The sequence below is a fragment of the Podarcis tiliguerta genome (assembly GCF_965153285.1).
Source record: "Podarcis tiliguerta genome assembly, chromosome: 2".
Taxonomy (NCBI): domain Eukaryota; kingdom Metazoa; phylum Chordata; class Lepidosauria; order Squamata; family Lacertidae; genus Podarcis; species Podarcis tiliguerta.
The window spans coordinates 79,691,175-79,706,914 of record NC_139535.1 but is presented as its reverse complement, the minus strand read 5'-3'; the positions used below and the strand labels follow the sequence as shown (position 1 = coordinate 79,706,914).

The 15,740-nt window shown below is 42.1% G+C and overlaps 1 protein-coding gene across 12 annotated transcripts in view; it reads left to right on the top strand.

The window, feature by feature from the left end:
* The window catches only part of CACNA1A (calcium voltage-gated channel subunit alpha1 A), a 253,359-nt gene that overhangs the window by 136,109 nt on the left and 101,510 nt on the right, over positions 1-15,740 (top strand). For 8 of the 12 annotated variants that reach the window (XM_083430670.1, XM_083430671.1, XM_083430672.1 and 5 more), the window contains 10 exons: positions 1,343-1,446; positions 2,352-2,467; positions 4,314-4,370; positions 6,800-6,895; positions 7,853-8,062; positions 9,591-9,703; positions 11,138-11,250; positions 13,074-13,205; positions 14,167-14,239; positions 15,106-15,223. In XM_083430670.1, the coding sequence (XP_083286796.1) occupies positions 1,343-1,446; positions 2,352-2,467; positions 4,314-4,370; positions 6,800-6,895; positions 7,853-8,062; positions 9,591-9,703; positions 11,138-11,250; positions 13,074-13,205; positions 14,167-14,239; positions 15,106-15,223 (1,132 nt within the window). The remainder of the gene's footprint in view (positions 1-1,342; positions 1,447-2,351; positions 2,468-4,313; positions 4,371-6,799; positions 6,896-7,852; positions 8,063-9,590; positions 9,704-11,137; positions 11,251-13,073; positions 13,206-14,166; positions 14,240-15,105; positions 15,224-15,740) is intronic. The other 4 variants (XM_083430666.1, XM_083430667.1, XM_083430668.1 and 1 more) reach the window with 3 other exon arrangements.

Sequence of the window (15,740 nt, the reverse complement as noted above, 5' to 3'; positions counted from 1 at the left end):
CAGTGAGAATTGCTCCTATAATTAGGGAAGAAAAAACAATATGCATAACAACCTACAATCTATTTAAGTGCCTACTAGTTTGGCTTAGCCAGCCACGCTCCAAAGACTCAAGCATAGATATATCCTAGCCCAGCCTGGGACCTATCACAGGAAAAGCATATGCTTTGTCATTGAGCTATGGACCCTATCTTCCAACATCAGTGCTGAGGTATGCGCTGTTCGTGTATGAGGGTCCAGCTTCAATCCTAGCATCTCTAAAGACCTCAACCTGAGACCATTGATTGCTGACAATTCTGCTGTAGGTCAACCACTGGACTACCTCATTTTAAGGCTGCTTCTTGTAACCTACGTCTTATACTCACACGTAAATCCAGGGGGAAGGGACGTAGCTCAGTGGAAGAGCATCTGACATGCATGCAGAAAGCCCCAGGTTAAAACGCCAGGTAAGCCTGGGAAGGACACCTGCGTGAAACCCCCAAGAGCTTCTGCCAGTTAGTGTAGACAATACTGACCTTGATGGATCAAAGGTCTGACTCAGTGGCTTGGGTCTCATGTTACACTATGTCAAACTCTGGCTTAATGTGTACATGTGAGTGCACAGGTACTCAGGGAGGAGAGTGGCCATTTAGCTCATCTGCAAAGATACAGGTTTATTGAATAACAACATCACTATCAGTCGAGGTAGTTAGAGGTAGTATTGGTAGTTAGAGTAATAATAATAATAATAATAATAATAATAATAATAATAATAATAATTTATTATTTATACCCCGCCCATCTGGCTGAGTTTCCCCAGCCACTCTGGGCGGCTCCCAATCAAGTGTTAAAAACAGTACAGCGTTACATATTAAAAACTTCCCTAAACAGGGCTGCCTTAAGATGTCTTCTGAATGTCAGGCATATGTTTATCTCTTTGACATCTGATGGGAGGGCGTTCCACAGGGCGGGCGCCACTACCGAGAAGGCCCTCTGTCTGGTTCCCTGTAGCCTCACTTCTCGCAATGAGGGGACCACCAGAAGGCCCTCGGCGCTGGATCTCAGTGTCCGGGCTGAACAACAGTTGCAGTCATTGTGAATGAGCCAGATTTCCTTGTGATTACATCTGAGGGATACCTGTACCTAAGAATTCAGGAAGCATCAAGGTGGATTGTTCTTACACCTCATACAGTACTTGGTCCAGCTTGCCCATTCCTCTGTTGTTGGGCCAACTTATTATGAGGCTACCTTCCAAGCATTGATTTAGGAGCCTTGCTTTAAGGCCTAGTTTGAATGGTTTCCATGCAAAATGTGTTCCTTTATGTTACCATCTTATAACTTCACCCTTTCTGTCTTCCTCCTGCAGAGTAACGATGCCTCAGGGAGCGCTTGGAACTGGCTATACTTCATCCCCCTCATCATCATTGGATCCTTTTTTATGCTCAACCTTGTGCTGGGGGTGCTTTCTGGGTAAGTATGTAGCACACCTGTCCTAGACAGAGCTTGGAATTGCCTTTCTCAGCCCTGCAAATGAAATGACGTTTAACAGCAACTGAACACCATGACAGGGTTCATTTCTACCTTTGATCTTCAAACACTCACTGTGTAGCTCTGTGTCTTGATTTTGTGTAGCTCTGTGTCTTGATTTTGTGTAGCTCTGTGTCTTGATTTTGTTTCTCTTCTGTGTCATTCTTTACAGAGAATAAGGCTATCAGTGGCTAGTAGTCATAATGACAGTGTACTACTTCCAGTAACAAAGGCAATATGTCTCTGAATATCAGTTGCTGAGGATCACAAACAAGAGAGTGCTGTTGCACAAACATCTTGCTTGTGGACTTCCAGAGACCTTGTTGTTGTTACTATACTACTACTACTACTACTACTACTACTACTACTATTATATTTGTACCCTGCCCATCTGACAGGGTTGCCCAAGTCACTCTGGTTGGCTTCCAACAGATATAAAACATAATAAAACATCAAACATTAAAAGCTTCCCTATACAGAACAGCCTTCAGGTGTCTTCTAAAAATTGCATAGTTATGTATCTCCTTCACATCTGATGGGATGGCATTCCACAAGGTGGGTGCCACTACTGAGAAGGCCCTCTGCCTAGTTCTCTGTAACTTCACTTCTCGCAGTGAGGGAACCGCCAGAAGGCCCTTTGAGCTGGATTTCAGTGTCTGAGCTATACAATGTGGAGTGGAGACATTCCTTCAGGTATGCATCTGATTGGCCATTGTGGGAAAAGAAGTCTAGACTACATAGGCCTTTGGTCTGATCCAGAAGGGTTCTTCTTATCTCTTCTTGTTCCTCTTGTGATTCAGCCAGGGTCATGGAGAACCTCTAGCAATCTGTCCCATTCTTACCTACAGGGAGTTTGCCAAAGAAAGGGAGCGGGTGGAGAACCGGCGAGCATTTCTGAAGCTGAGAAGACAGCAGCAGATTGAACGGGAGCTCAATGGCTATATGGAGTGGATCTCCAAAGCAGGCAAGTACTGCTCCATGCCTCTTAATCCCGCATGCCCTCTTCTGGTATTTGCTGCACTTCCTGGCTTTTCTCTTGGAAGCCGACTTAAAGATTTTATCCTCTGGTTTGAGTGTGACAGCCAGGTTCTTCTTCTTCTCCACATTGCTACCTTTATGACCAACAAAATCTACACTACAAGTTCAGCTCAAGTGTTTTGGAATTGCTGATTTCTCAGCTTTGCCTTTTGGGAAACTCCCACAATCTTGCCTGTCTCTGTAGTAGAGACTGACTGGTGTGTTAAGCCAGGCTCTGGGCTGGTGTACGTGTGAACACGAAGTTTATCAAAAAGTGCTTCAGACCTACCATAAAAAATAAGTGGGGGAGAGATTTTGTGTTAATAGTTGCTATTCACTTATTTCACTGAATGAGGCTTTTGTTAGATAAAATTGTGATTTTGTCCAATACACGAAAAGTTTCCAGCTTTTAAGAAACATCTCAGTTTTGTAGTTTTGCTTTTGGGATCTTAGAGAGTGAACTTGAAGAGTTGGTTGTTGAAGTTTTGTTCTGAGAAAAATATATTTGACTCTTTCAGCTGAATATTTCAATTTCAGTGAATTAATAAAATCAGTTTAACTTGCTGCTTGTTGCTTATATTGATTACTTACTGCTTATAATATTATGTACTAGTTATAAGGGTAAAATGGAAATAAATTCAGTATAAATATTTTTACTTGGAAGTATCTGGTTCAGAAAGCCTCTGAAAACAGAAGCCAAATTTTATGTATCTTTTAATCACTGCTGTAATTGTGGATGAATCAGAGGACTTCATGAACCCTAATAAGGGCCAGACTATTTGTGATGTGATTGTCCGTGATCTGGGTCTTCTCTTTTTAATGTGTTTGTTTTTTACTTGTCTGGATCTGCTAATTCAATCAAGGGAAAAGCACTTGAGGAAGGGAGTGTTTAACCCTTTCCTCCCACACCCTTCCCCAAACTAAATTCTTCCCCCAAGCTGTTCTTGGCTTCGAAAGTTCGGGGAGACATGCTTAGTATCTGTGCCTGTGTTTCTGTACACCTCTGTGTAGCTAATAGCTGCACTAGAGTTGAGGATGTTATTTAAAGAATGGAAATGGTGTGGGAGAAAAGGGTTGAAAACTACCTATCCAACAGTACTTCACCAATCAAATTCATAGCCCCACATTGTTACCCTGATCACTGATCTCCTGCATATAATGCACTGAGCTGAGCTTCTACTTTGTGAGTCTAGTGACAGAATCAGCGACCAAGGTGCATGTCACACTAGGATGGGTGCTGATGGGCACTGAATGTGGACAGCAAATGACATGTCTTCCTAGGATTTTGTTTGGGTGCATAGTTATCCATATACAACTTGCCGCAGAATTCTTGTCTCTGCATAGCAGATGTAAGAAATCTCAGGTTGTGTGCACTGTTCACAGCACAGCACAGATGGAGAAGTGATGTCAATGTATGTAACCCCTTGCCATTTGCCTTGCACTGACCAGCGCAGCGTGTGGGTGGTCACCCCTTAGTTTCATGAGTGGTATTAAAAAAAACAATATGTGGATAATAGGGAGACATTTTGAGAATTCCTGTGATACATATTCGGGTGTATGTAAAAACATCCCCAAGGCCAAATAAGACAGCTGCCCTTCCTTTCACAGGTTCCTGCCCAAGTTAGTTTGTTCACTTGGCTTCCCTTTTCATTGCATGAGAGGTGGGTTTCTTAGGGCAACTGTCTGCCCAAACATGTTCTGGAGCTACCCATCTCTTCTTTGATGCATTTGCCTCACTTGCCTCCTGCAAAGCTTAATGCCGCCCATAGTTTAATTTCGCACATTTGTCTTAGAAGAAGTGATCCTGGCTGAAGATGATATAGAAGGAGAGCCTCGTCACCCCTTTGATGGTAAGCCACCGTCTTCTACAGACTATTTTATGCGGGAGCAGGAGGGAAGCAGCATGCTACCAGTCACATTGGGATGTGGGCTTGATCTACTTTGATTATGGACTGTATAAGGATTGTTACATTCAAGCAATGGAAATACAGCAACTGTGGTTAACTGGGCCATGAGCCTGAAAACAATAGCTGAAAATCATACAAAAATTTTGGCTTATCCCAACAGGTGGTATCATTGTAGAAAGGTCTTCTACCCTAGTAGAGGGACCTGTTTTTTTCTGCTGGTGTGGTAAAGTGGATAGACTAAAGGTCTTGGAGAGCTAGGGCCATACTTTAGATCAGTCATGAAATTAGGGCCAAATGTTACTTGTAAGTGCATGTTTGTAAATCTTTGTGACTGCTTTATTTATGGGAAAGCAGGTTCAAGAAGGAGCAATTACAGGTGGGAAGGTGTGGATAAATGTTAATTCTCTCCTTACTTGCTATTTTCCCACTCCAAATGCATGTTTACCCTGTAACCCTTCAGGATGTAAAGTTCCTTAAGGGTATAGTTGCGGGTGATTTGGAGGGGGAAATTGTGTGTAAAAATGGTTTAAACTTCCTCTCCTTGCTTTTACCTCTCTGAATTACTGCCTCTCAAATATACTTTTCCACAAACAAAGGACTGTCAGGGTTTTTAAAAAGAACGTTAACATGTAGCATCTAGGTTGGTCCTCAGTAGGTGAGCAGGGAATCGAAAGTGGTTCGGTCTACTTTGCTTCCACTTGCTCCCAATTAGGTGAGTGGGGAAAGGGCATGAACTATGGAGTCACCAATGTGGTGCCTACAGGTCCTTGAAATTTTGCTGGTGTCCACAAAGCCTCTGAGATCTTACTTGCTCTCACTCCATATCTCCTTCACCATGAGGTGGAGAGAGTGGTTACCTTTCCCATCCTTGAGAAGAACATATAGCTGAAGGGGGGAGCAGAAAGGCTAGTGTTCTTTCCCCCTTTCTTTTTCAGTTTGAAGTGCTTGTTCAAGGTTCAGTTCAGAGCCTGATTGCTGAACAGAAAGCAGATTAATCCAAAATGTAGAGGGAGAGGGCAGGAGGGAAAGGGGAACAAACTAGAAGACTGGGGAGAGGAAAATCGAGTTGCTAGACAGGGAGGGGAGAAGAGAGAGAATTGGGTGCCAGAGAGAGAGAGAAGGCATGTGTGCTCGCTTATGAGTGCACACACACACTGGATCCAATAAAACAGGTCTTCCTGAAACTGCATACTTTCCTCATAGGTTCCCCTCCTTAAAGCCACTATCAAGTCACAGATCATGTCTGCTTCATTGGCTGAACCATAAAAATAATGGATACAATTCTTTCCAGCTGTGTCATGGCACAAAGATACCTGGATCCAATACATTAAATGTTATGGACAAGCATATTTTTAAATGTATGTATATATTTCATAAAATTTGTACATCACTTGATTGTAATTCCCTCAAAACTGCCATCAAATCATAGGCCACACCTGTATCCCAAAACGTGTTCTGTGATTTGTTAGTAGTCTTGGTGTCAGCCTATGTAAAAATCACGAGGGTCCATGAGGATCTGTGCCCTGGATCAGTGTTTCTGTGGTGCTGGTAAGCACCAGAAAAGTGATCTTTACTGTGCAGACCACCAATCTAAGCTTTAGTTTGATGATGGGTTATTTGGGGACCCCATGTAAAATCATACAATTTCAGGAAGGTCTGTTTTAATTCTAATGGATCTGACTTTTTTCCAGATCTCATGGAAAAGTAAAGTCTGCCTACATGCACACATCTGGGGATGGGGATTTACCAAGAGAGGGAGGTGGGAAAGAAATAGCCAGAGGGGTTGGTCCCCACAGCACTCTGTCAAAACTCCAACTGTGTTAACAGGCCCAAAAATGTTGGCAGCCTGAGGTAGCCTGTGGTGATCTCTGTGCCCTTTTCACTGCTTAGATCAGGAGTGGGAAACATTTCTCAACCTGTTGGTTGCATTTCTACACGGGCAGCCATGTTAGCCAAATGCCAGGGGTAGCTGGCGCAATAAGTGAGCCTCTTCTTTTTATACAGTAGAGTTTATTCCAGCCACATGCAACAGCAGAGGTTTCTATACCTCCTCCCCATTTTTCCATCCTCCAAGCAAGCAAGAGCCATGAAGACATTTTCCAGGTAGGGAAAAGGGCTTGAGGAGGAGGCAAAGCAGGACTGGTGATTGGTGCAGCATGTGGAGATTCCCGAGGGTCAGATAGAGAGGGCTAGAGAGCCATAGGCAGCCTCTGGGTCTGAATATCACCACCCTGGCTTAGGTTCTCTATATTAGGTGGTTTATAAATTCTTAAAACAAAATAAGTAAAAATAAATAAATATCTTTTGATTCTGATGAGTCTAATCAAGGGACCTTGAGGATAATGTGTGTTTTTCTTGCGATGTTCCTATTGTTGGAGCTCTTCGGAGGGCCACAATCAAGAAAAGCAAGACAGATCTGCTGAACCCAGAGGAAGCAGATGACCCGCTGGCTGACATCTCCTCAGTGGGTAGGTCAAATAGGCAGGTGGGGTGGGGTGAGGTGCAAGAGTCACCTACCATTTCAGACTCGGTGCCTACCATTCATCCAGACATACATTTGGGGACCTACTTACTAATTCGTTACCATCTATGTGTATGATGCCCATCTTTGTTGCTACTTACCCAAGATCAGGGCATGGCCCGGTAGCAGGTCTTGGTCCAGTAGCAGAAGAACAGTGTGAGGGCCATTCCCTAGGAGGAGGCTTAAAATACATAACTAAGTAAATATAAATGTTAGCAGACTGCAACAAATGTGTGTTTGGGCACATGCAAGTGCTGCTGCTCTGTCAGAGACCCGATCACATTTCTAGTGCTGCTCCTTATAACAAGCAGCAGTTACTGTATCAACCGGCATTCTTAATTGCAAGTCTGCAACCACTAGCACCTTCTGTGGAATCTTGTCAGTCTTTCTATTGCATAGGACAGTGCTTGGAAGGCAAACAGTGAATGACAGGCCACCATATTGTTTCTTGTACACTGTTTACTTCAGAAGTGTGGCTATTGTTGGCGGCAGCATACCAGGCCAGGGAGGCCTTTGCTGTCATGCTTAATAGAAGTTCTTTGGCTATGACCAGCATCAAATATCTTGTGAGCAGCAAAGAAGGCGCACCTGGTGATCCTCTTCAGGACAAATGTAGCTGATGAGGCCACGCTCTGTAAAGATGAGAAGACTTCTTCCTAATAGAGGGCTATAGTTGGTTATGCCTATTGAGGATCGAGATGAGACCTTACTGGCAATGAGATATATTCCACATCTACCTAGTGCAGGGCCAGAGACTTTCCTGTGGTACTTTATGTGCTTTATGTGCTTTATGTGCTTGCCACAGAAAGGATACTGGGTTGGATAGACCACAGGGTTGAGCCAGTTTTGGTAGGTTAAATGCCCTAAGACCTTTCTCTTTCTAATCTTTGTCTCTTCTTGCCAGGTTCACCCTTTGCTCGAGCCAGCATCAAAAGTGCCAAGCTGGAAAACGCTACTTTATTTCACAAAAAGGAGCGGAGGTTGCGTTTCTATATTCGTCGAATTGTCAAAACTCAGGCCTTTTACTGGACAGTCCTCAGTCTGGTAGCTCTCAACACTTTGTGTGTTGCTATAGTACACTACGACCAGCCAGAGTGGCTATCTGACTTCCTCTGTGAGTACTAGAGCCCCTGTACTTTCATTTTACATGGGGAGCCCTCCTGATCCTTGTCTAGTAGGAGTTGTTCAGTTTTTACTATAATAGGCCCATCCTCCTTTAGCCATGGACATTTATCAGAGGCATAGCCAGTTACAAGACAGTGATAATGGGTTCTGTATGAGGTCCGTGTGATTAAACTCTCTTTTAAAGTTAGCCTCTGTATTAACTTCAAATCCTAGATATTGTTGTTTGGTTTTATTTATTTTTATTTATACTCAGATATATTTTAATTCAGAAGGTATCCTTTGATCTCTGCTATGGGAAGGAAATTGCTGTATAATACATCACCATATTATTGTTGAACCTCTCTTTTATATCTGGTTCCACCTTTACCAACAGACTGAAGAAAAGCAATGCTCAGCAGCAATAAAGAGCATTAGTGCGGAAACAACCCATTTTTAGTCTTCCGTTCACAGGATTTTACTTTATTTTAATTTCGGTATGGAGGAGCATTCAGTCATGTGACTCCCATCTGCAGTCTGAAGGAATACAGCCCAGTCCCAAATTTACCAACCTCAATGAGAACTAGGTCATGAAGACGTATGACTTCTGGATTATATTTTTTAATTCTGACAGGAAGGTTGCTGTTTGATCACTATTTTAAGACCATTTATGCCTTCTAGGTTGTGTGTCCCTACCCTGCCGCCCCAGGAGTCCTTTCCTGTGCTGGGCTGGAAGAGCATCATAATTCTGAAGGGGGTCTATTTCTTTATCTCAGCACTTATTGTTACAGCAGATGATAATTGCTGATGTTTCTCAGTTCATGAGAAAGAAATCTAAGCTTGTTGTGATGCAAGGAAATTGTAAACAAAGGCTCCTATGCTATGCATGCTTACTTGGGAGTACGTCTCATTGAGCTCAACAGGACTTACTTTTCAGTAAGCCTGTATAGGATTGTGCTGTAAGGGACCTTTCATGTTCTAGAGCAGGGGTGGTGAACCTTTTTCAGCCTGAAGGCTGCCCACTGCAATCTAGGCATCCTTCCAAGGTCCACATGCCAATGGTGGGCAGGGCCAGGAAGGAGGGAGTAATAAATGCAATTTTTACCTTTCTACGGTAGGCTAGTTTCCATACACCCTCAAACACCTCTCTGTCTTCCCCATTCAGGTGAGCAAGAGGCATTATCAGAGTTCAAGGATGCATTCCATCCAAGCAAAAGCCCCAAGGGCCAGAAAGAGAGGCCAGCTTTGGGCCCTGAGCTTGCAGTTTCCCACCCCTGGTCTATTGTGCTTAGGTTCTCCATAGGATCCTTCTAGGTCTCTAGTAGGTGTTAGCAATTTTTCAAACAATAACTACTATGTATTTTGGCTTCTTTCATCTAGGGAACACCAAGAGAGGCTGCTTCTGTTTAATAAAGTGGGGGATCATTAAAGGTTGAGTGAGGGGTGGTTCGTGCTGTGGAAACAGATGGGTGGGTCATTTTGTCGTACGGAAGAGTTTGGCTCTGACCCTGTACCTCTCCCTATTTCTCTGTTTGTTTCAGACTATGCAGAATTCATTTTCTTAGGGCTCTTTATGTCCGAAATGTTTATAAAAATGTATGGGCTCGGAACGCGGCCTTACTTTCACTCATCCTTCAACTGCTTCGACTGTGCTGTAAGTCTCTCTGACATGACAGGACTTCTCTTGTTGCCTGCTCTAGTATCAGACTACAACCACTCTCTTAGATCATGCACTCAGCTACGTAGGTGAAGGCACACTAGCATGCAGATGAGCCAGCTCTCTCATGAACATCTTTGCTCCAGATGTCATTGGGAAGTATCCCATACCCACAAAACATAAACCTGTCCCTGTGGAATGGTCCCAGGTGTAGCCAAGTCCACCATGAAGTACTGTACTACTGACACCATTGTTGTGCTTTTGTTGCCAGTTGGACTTTTAACATCAGGGTGAATTGTGCGTTATGAACTTTACTTTTAATAGATATCAATCTTGAATTGCTTCTAGCAATGAAGAACAGTATAGAAGTGCAATACATTAAAAAAAAATAGATAAAATAGATAGATAGATGATAGATAGATAGAGATAGATAGATAGATATAGATAGATAGATAGATGATAGATAGATAGATAGATAGATAGATAGATAGATAGATGATAGATCATAGATAGATGATAGATGATAGAGATAGATGATAGATAGATAGATAGATAGATAGATAGATAGATAGATATAGATAGATATAGATAGATAGATAGATGATAGATAGATTCAGATGGTTCCTAACAAATCTAGGATTTACTGACCCTGCTGCTTGACCTACTTGGGTAGCAAAATCACCTTCTGCTTTGGTCATCTATATGACTGGAGGCTGCATCTTGCATCATGATATATTTACAAACTGGATGTGCTCTCACATTGAAGCCAGGTTTGTCCATTCTCAAAACTTGAGCTTGAACAGCTTGATTACTGTTTGAACCCTGCCAGCCAAGACACCAGGTGTTCAAGAAACAGTAACAAAAAGCAACTTCCTGCTCACAGCCAATATAATGATTAGGTATGTCTGACATATGTTTTGAACTTTTATGCTTAGCAATCCTAAGTCTAATTGTGGAGTGAGCAGATGCAATGTGTTATTATTATATGATAGCTGCAGAAAGCTTTGTAGTTTGCTGCATGTTTATGAGCTGGAGTTAGGATTACCAGATGTCTAGGATTTTAGCAAGATGATGCATTTTTAAATGCCACAGCTTCATGCTGTTCTTATTTTTCAAATCTTGATATTTGCCCATCTAGTCCAGTGTTGTCTCTTCTAACTGGCAGCAGCTCTCTAGGGTTTCAGGCATAGGTCTCATCCATCACCAGACAGCCAATCCTTTTGCCTGGAGGTGCCAGGGACTGAGCCTGTGGTCTTCTACACATAAGGCATGTGCTATAAGCACTCTCCCTATGCATATGGAGTATACAGGCTTAAGTAGATTGATGAGTAATCCTCTGTGTGTGTCTGTGTCCATGAATGCTGGCAAAAATTGTCTAAAGCATAACCTATAATAGTGTGTTACTAAACTCATTGACTTGGTTTTTGGTAGGTTATCATTGGGAGCATCTTTGAGGTGATCTGGGCTGTGGTAAAGCCTGGCACCTCCTTTGGGATCAGCGTCTTACGAGCTCTCAGGTTACTGCGTATTTTCAAAGTCACAAAGTAAGTTGTTGTTGTTTTATATCAGTGCCCTAAGTGTATGTGCATGAATTAATTGGCAGGAAGACTGAGTGTGCTGTTTGTACGTGTCCCAACATGTGCTTACTTGTGCAGTTGCGTGTGTGTACACAGTGTTGCATACAAATACAGTGGTACCTCAGGTTACATACGCTTCAGGTTACAGACTCTGCTAACCCAGAAATAGTACCTTGGGTTAAGAACTTTGCTTCAGGATGAGAATAGAAATCGTGCTCTGGCGGCGCGGCGGCAGCAGGAGGCTCAATTAGCTAAAGTGGTGCTTCAGGTTAAGAACAGTTTCAGGTTAAGAATGGACCTCCGGAACAAATTAAGTACTTAACCCGAGGTACCGCTGTATGTATATGTTCTTGCACACTGGAAATCTGCAATTTGTTCTGCAAGCATATATTTTACATTGTCAAAAACAAATAATTATTTAGAGCAATTGAAATATCTAAATTTAGCTTAAGAAGGTTTCTTCGTCCTGCTGCATCTATAAGAACAACTTTCTGCATATATTTACAATGAAACTGCGATCTGCAGAATGTTCCTTTCACTGCTGAAACTGCCACGTCCTCTGTGTCCAAAGGGAGAGGCATTTGGATGGAAGCGAAACATCAAACAAATAAAATAAACAATCCCTTGTTTTGATGGTTTGCTTCATTCTATCTAAAAAGGAATCTTCAGCCAGCAGGCAGCAAAAGCTAAATACCGTTGGAGTGTACATCAGTTTAAGAAAAACCAGGAAGCATTAATGTGCTTGGTGGAAGCCATCTGTATATGGATCAGGAGATCGCTGCCTTTGTATATAGTCATTAATTTCTCTAACAGTAAAGATGACATTACAAAATGACCACAGTTGCATTTCCCTGTAAAAACTGGCATATAAAAATTCGCTGTAAATATACTGTTGCTGGGTTACCCAAAGCATGGAGATGAAGCAAAGGAGGTCACTATAAGTTAGGACTGGCAGAAGTCTTATTGAATGAAAAGAATTTGGGAAGTAATATTGAATTTGAATGTTTGCAATAGAAAAGGCAGAGAAAATGTTTCAGAGGAGCAGTGCTTAGAACATTGGACTGGCACCAGAGAAACCCAGGTTCAGATCCCCTCTCTGCCATGTAGTTCTCTGGATGCCTTTGGGTTAGTCTTTGTCTCCTCACCTGACCTACTTCAGAAGGTTTTCGTAAGGATAAAATGGAAGAGAGAGAACTATATACGTTGCCCCAAGCTACTTGGAGGAAGGGTAAGGTAAAAATGTCACGAAATAAATAAAGCACTAGTCCACCTTTAAAAAAAATTAAAAATTGTCCAGTAGCACCTTAGAGACCAACTAAGTTTGTTCTGGGTATAAGCTTTTGTGTGCATGCACACTTCTTCAGATATCTACAGATTCTTCTTCTTCAGATATCCCTACCTGAATCTAGTCCACCTTTAGTTACTGCCAGTTCCCAAAACAGGTCAGAACAAGTGGTTCAGTAGTAAAATAATTTGATTTTTAAAAATGAAACAAAACAAGACAGAACCTCTATCTTATCAAGAGATGCAGTTGCAGGTCGTCGACATATCCAAATTACCAACAATATGCAAGAAAATGTTATTTTGTATTAATTATTGTGGATTACACATATATTGTTTGTAGCAGCTGAAGCTAGCTAAATTATGATCTTGCATCCTGACAGCCTTCACCAGGCCTGAGTGGAAATATCCTTTCTATCATGTGACCCCTGGAATGAATGTTTGCTATATGATGTGTGGCCCTAGAAGACAGATTTCCCTGCTAGCTCACATGTGGATTCTCTTGACAGGTACTGGGCTTCCCTACGAAACCTAGTCGTATCTCTGCTGAACTCCATGAAGTCCATCATCAGCCTCCTTTTCCTCCTCTTCCTGTTCATAGTCGTCTTTGCCCTTTTGGGAATGCAACTCTTTGGGGGCCAGTGAGTAATGGGAAAAGCTGGGGGGGGGTGACATTTCCTGCAACATCCTTAGAATGAATACTTGGGCCCTGTTCAGATGTCACAATAATGGCCTTTGAAACCATGGTTAAGGTTTGTACCTGCACACTCCCTTCTGCCCCTTGCTTCCCTGCTTTCTGTATCCTCTTTGATGTTAATATCCTGACTTGTTAAACTACCTTTTTTCATGATGTCACTCACGATATCAGATCCTGATTTCATAGCCTACTTTGTAGACAGTGCTTAAACCACAGTTGACTGGTTCACATGCCGCAAGAAATTGTGGTTTAGCAAGCCAGGCTGTAAGCACTAAAACTCAAGAGGGAATGGGGAAAGCACAGGCACAAAGCTTGTTACCGCTTGCATAAACTATGGTCTATCAGATGAGGATTGTGGTGTCTGAACCCATCCCAAGTCTTGGGCATTGTTCCACTTGGGCATCACACTAACTCATCACAACTCATTTTGGTAATAGGAAGAGCTGGAGTACGCAGATACTCATATCTGTAGCAATATAGAAGTATTCCACACATCCATGCATGCACACACATATAGCCAGAATCTCTACGGTCTTTCTAGAAAGCTCCTGCTTTTGATCAGCTTTAGAATGGAGAAATCAAATAGGGAATCAATAAGCTAGGGTTCCTCTCCAGTTTCTTCTAGGGACCCAGATGCTAGAAACTCATCTCTGCCCACAGCTACAATGTTTTTGCTAGACTTGGAAAGTCTGTGATGTCTCTCTCTCTTTCTCTCTCTCCACACACACACACACACACAAAATCAAGATTCACACAACTGCCCACATTTCTGTGGTATCTGCAGTTCCTTTAGCAGGCAAAGCTAGGATTCAGATGCGAGCTGACTAAGATGGAAAGAGTTGAAGTTCCTTAGGATCTGTAACTAACATCTCTGTTTCTGTTGGATTGGTGTTTCTCTTGCTCAGGTTCAATTTTGAAGATGGAACCCCTCCGACCAACTTTGACACTTTCCCAGCAGCAATAATGACAGTATTTCAGGTATGCAGGGGGAATGGGAAGGAGGCTGCATTCCCTGTCCTGTTTGTCTTTCTGTCGCAGGAATGAGTCTCATGTAGGGTAACCACCTGAGCTGGGATTATGTGCTGATACGTCCAAAAAGTCCACATGGCAGCAGTTCTTCTCTTCTGTTAGTTGTCATAGATTATTCACATTAAATTGGATAGTGATGTAGCAACAAAAATGTCACAAAATCTGGCAGCCTGGAGTTGGGGTGATAGTTGAATTTTAGAGACTTGGGTTGTAGAACTGCTGAATCAGCCCCTTAGGATTGGGGTGCTCATGCTTTCAGAAGTGTATTTATTGCCACTCTTTGTGTTCTTTTGTTTTTGTATGTGCATTGGAGTAAGCAGGATTATTCATAGAAATATATCTTGGATAATTGTATGTAGGTTTGCATCATTAGAATATCTTTGTTTTAAACCTGAGAATTCTTGCCACTCTTTTACTTTTTTTTCTATAAACAAGAAGCAAGTGACCAATTGTTCCTTGCTGCATTCCTTTTAGTTTGTGCCGCTGAATTAATTTGAATATTGCATGTCTTGATTTGTTTAATTGCCTTGAGTTCTGTTGAAAAAGCATTCTAGAAGTCTGGTAGATAAAAACATTTCAAATGGAAGAAACTCTAGTGAAACAAACCATGACACAGAGCACTATTCAGCATCAGAATAAAACACTTACTTACATTAGAAGGTAGTAGATTATATGAAAAACCTCTTCAGAATCTTCTATTTAAGTTCTGGCCCTGTTTGATCAATAATGAATTCCCTTTTCAGTACTACCATTGACTCAGCTGAGGAATCTATCAATTTCATCTGGAATTTCTAGTTATATATTGCATATTTCAGATCTTGACTGGTGAAGACTGGAACGAAGTAATGTACGATGGTATCCGATCTCAGGGCGGTGTCGATACAGGAATGATGTTCTCAGTCTATTTCATTGTACTGACTTTGTTTGGTAACTGTATCCTTTGTTGAGAAATATTATAGTTCTCATATGTTTATGGGACTAGATTATGAACTCTGAGGCAATAACTACTGGTTATAAAAGCAGGAGGTGTCTGGGAACGAGGATTCTTTGGTGGTTCTTCCATCTTTACTGTTGACTGTGTTACATGGTTGGGGAAATACATCCTCAGTTGAACTTGTTTCCGTCTGTTTAAAATGATGGAGAAATTCCAGTCTGTCGGTACTGGGACCGAGAAATGGTAAAGTCAGTACTTTACATGCTAAAATAAAAGGTCCCCTTTATAAATCTTGAAATTACACTCATTTGGGACACTCCTTCCAAAGGGAGTTGTGGAATAAGATGAACCACTGGTGCTGAAATAGGCATTAGGTTTGGGTGACTAATTCTGTTAACTCTGCAGTCTGGCTAACCATTTTAGGGAAACCCTGCAAGGGAAACCAAGCATTTGACAACTCTTCAGGTAGTCAAGTGAAAATGAAACTAGAACTGCTTTTGGTTTTGCCTTGACTCT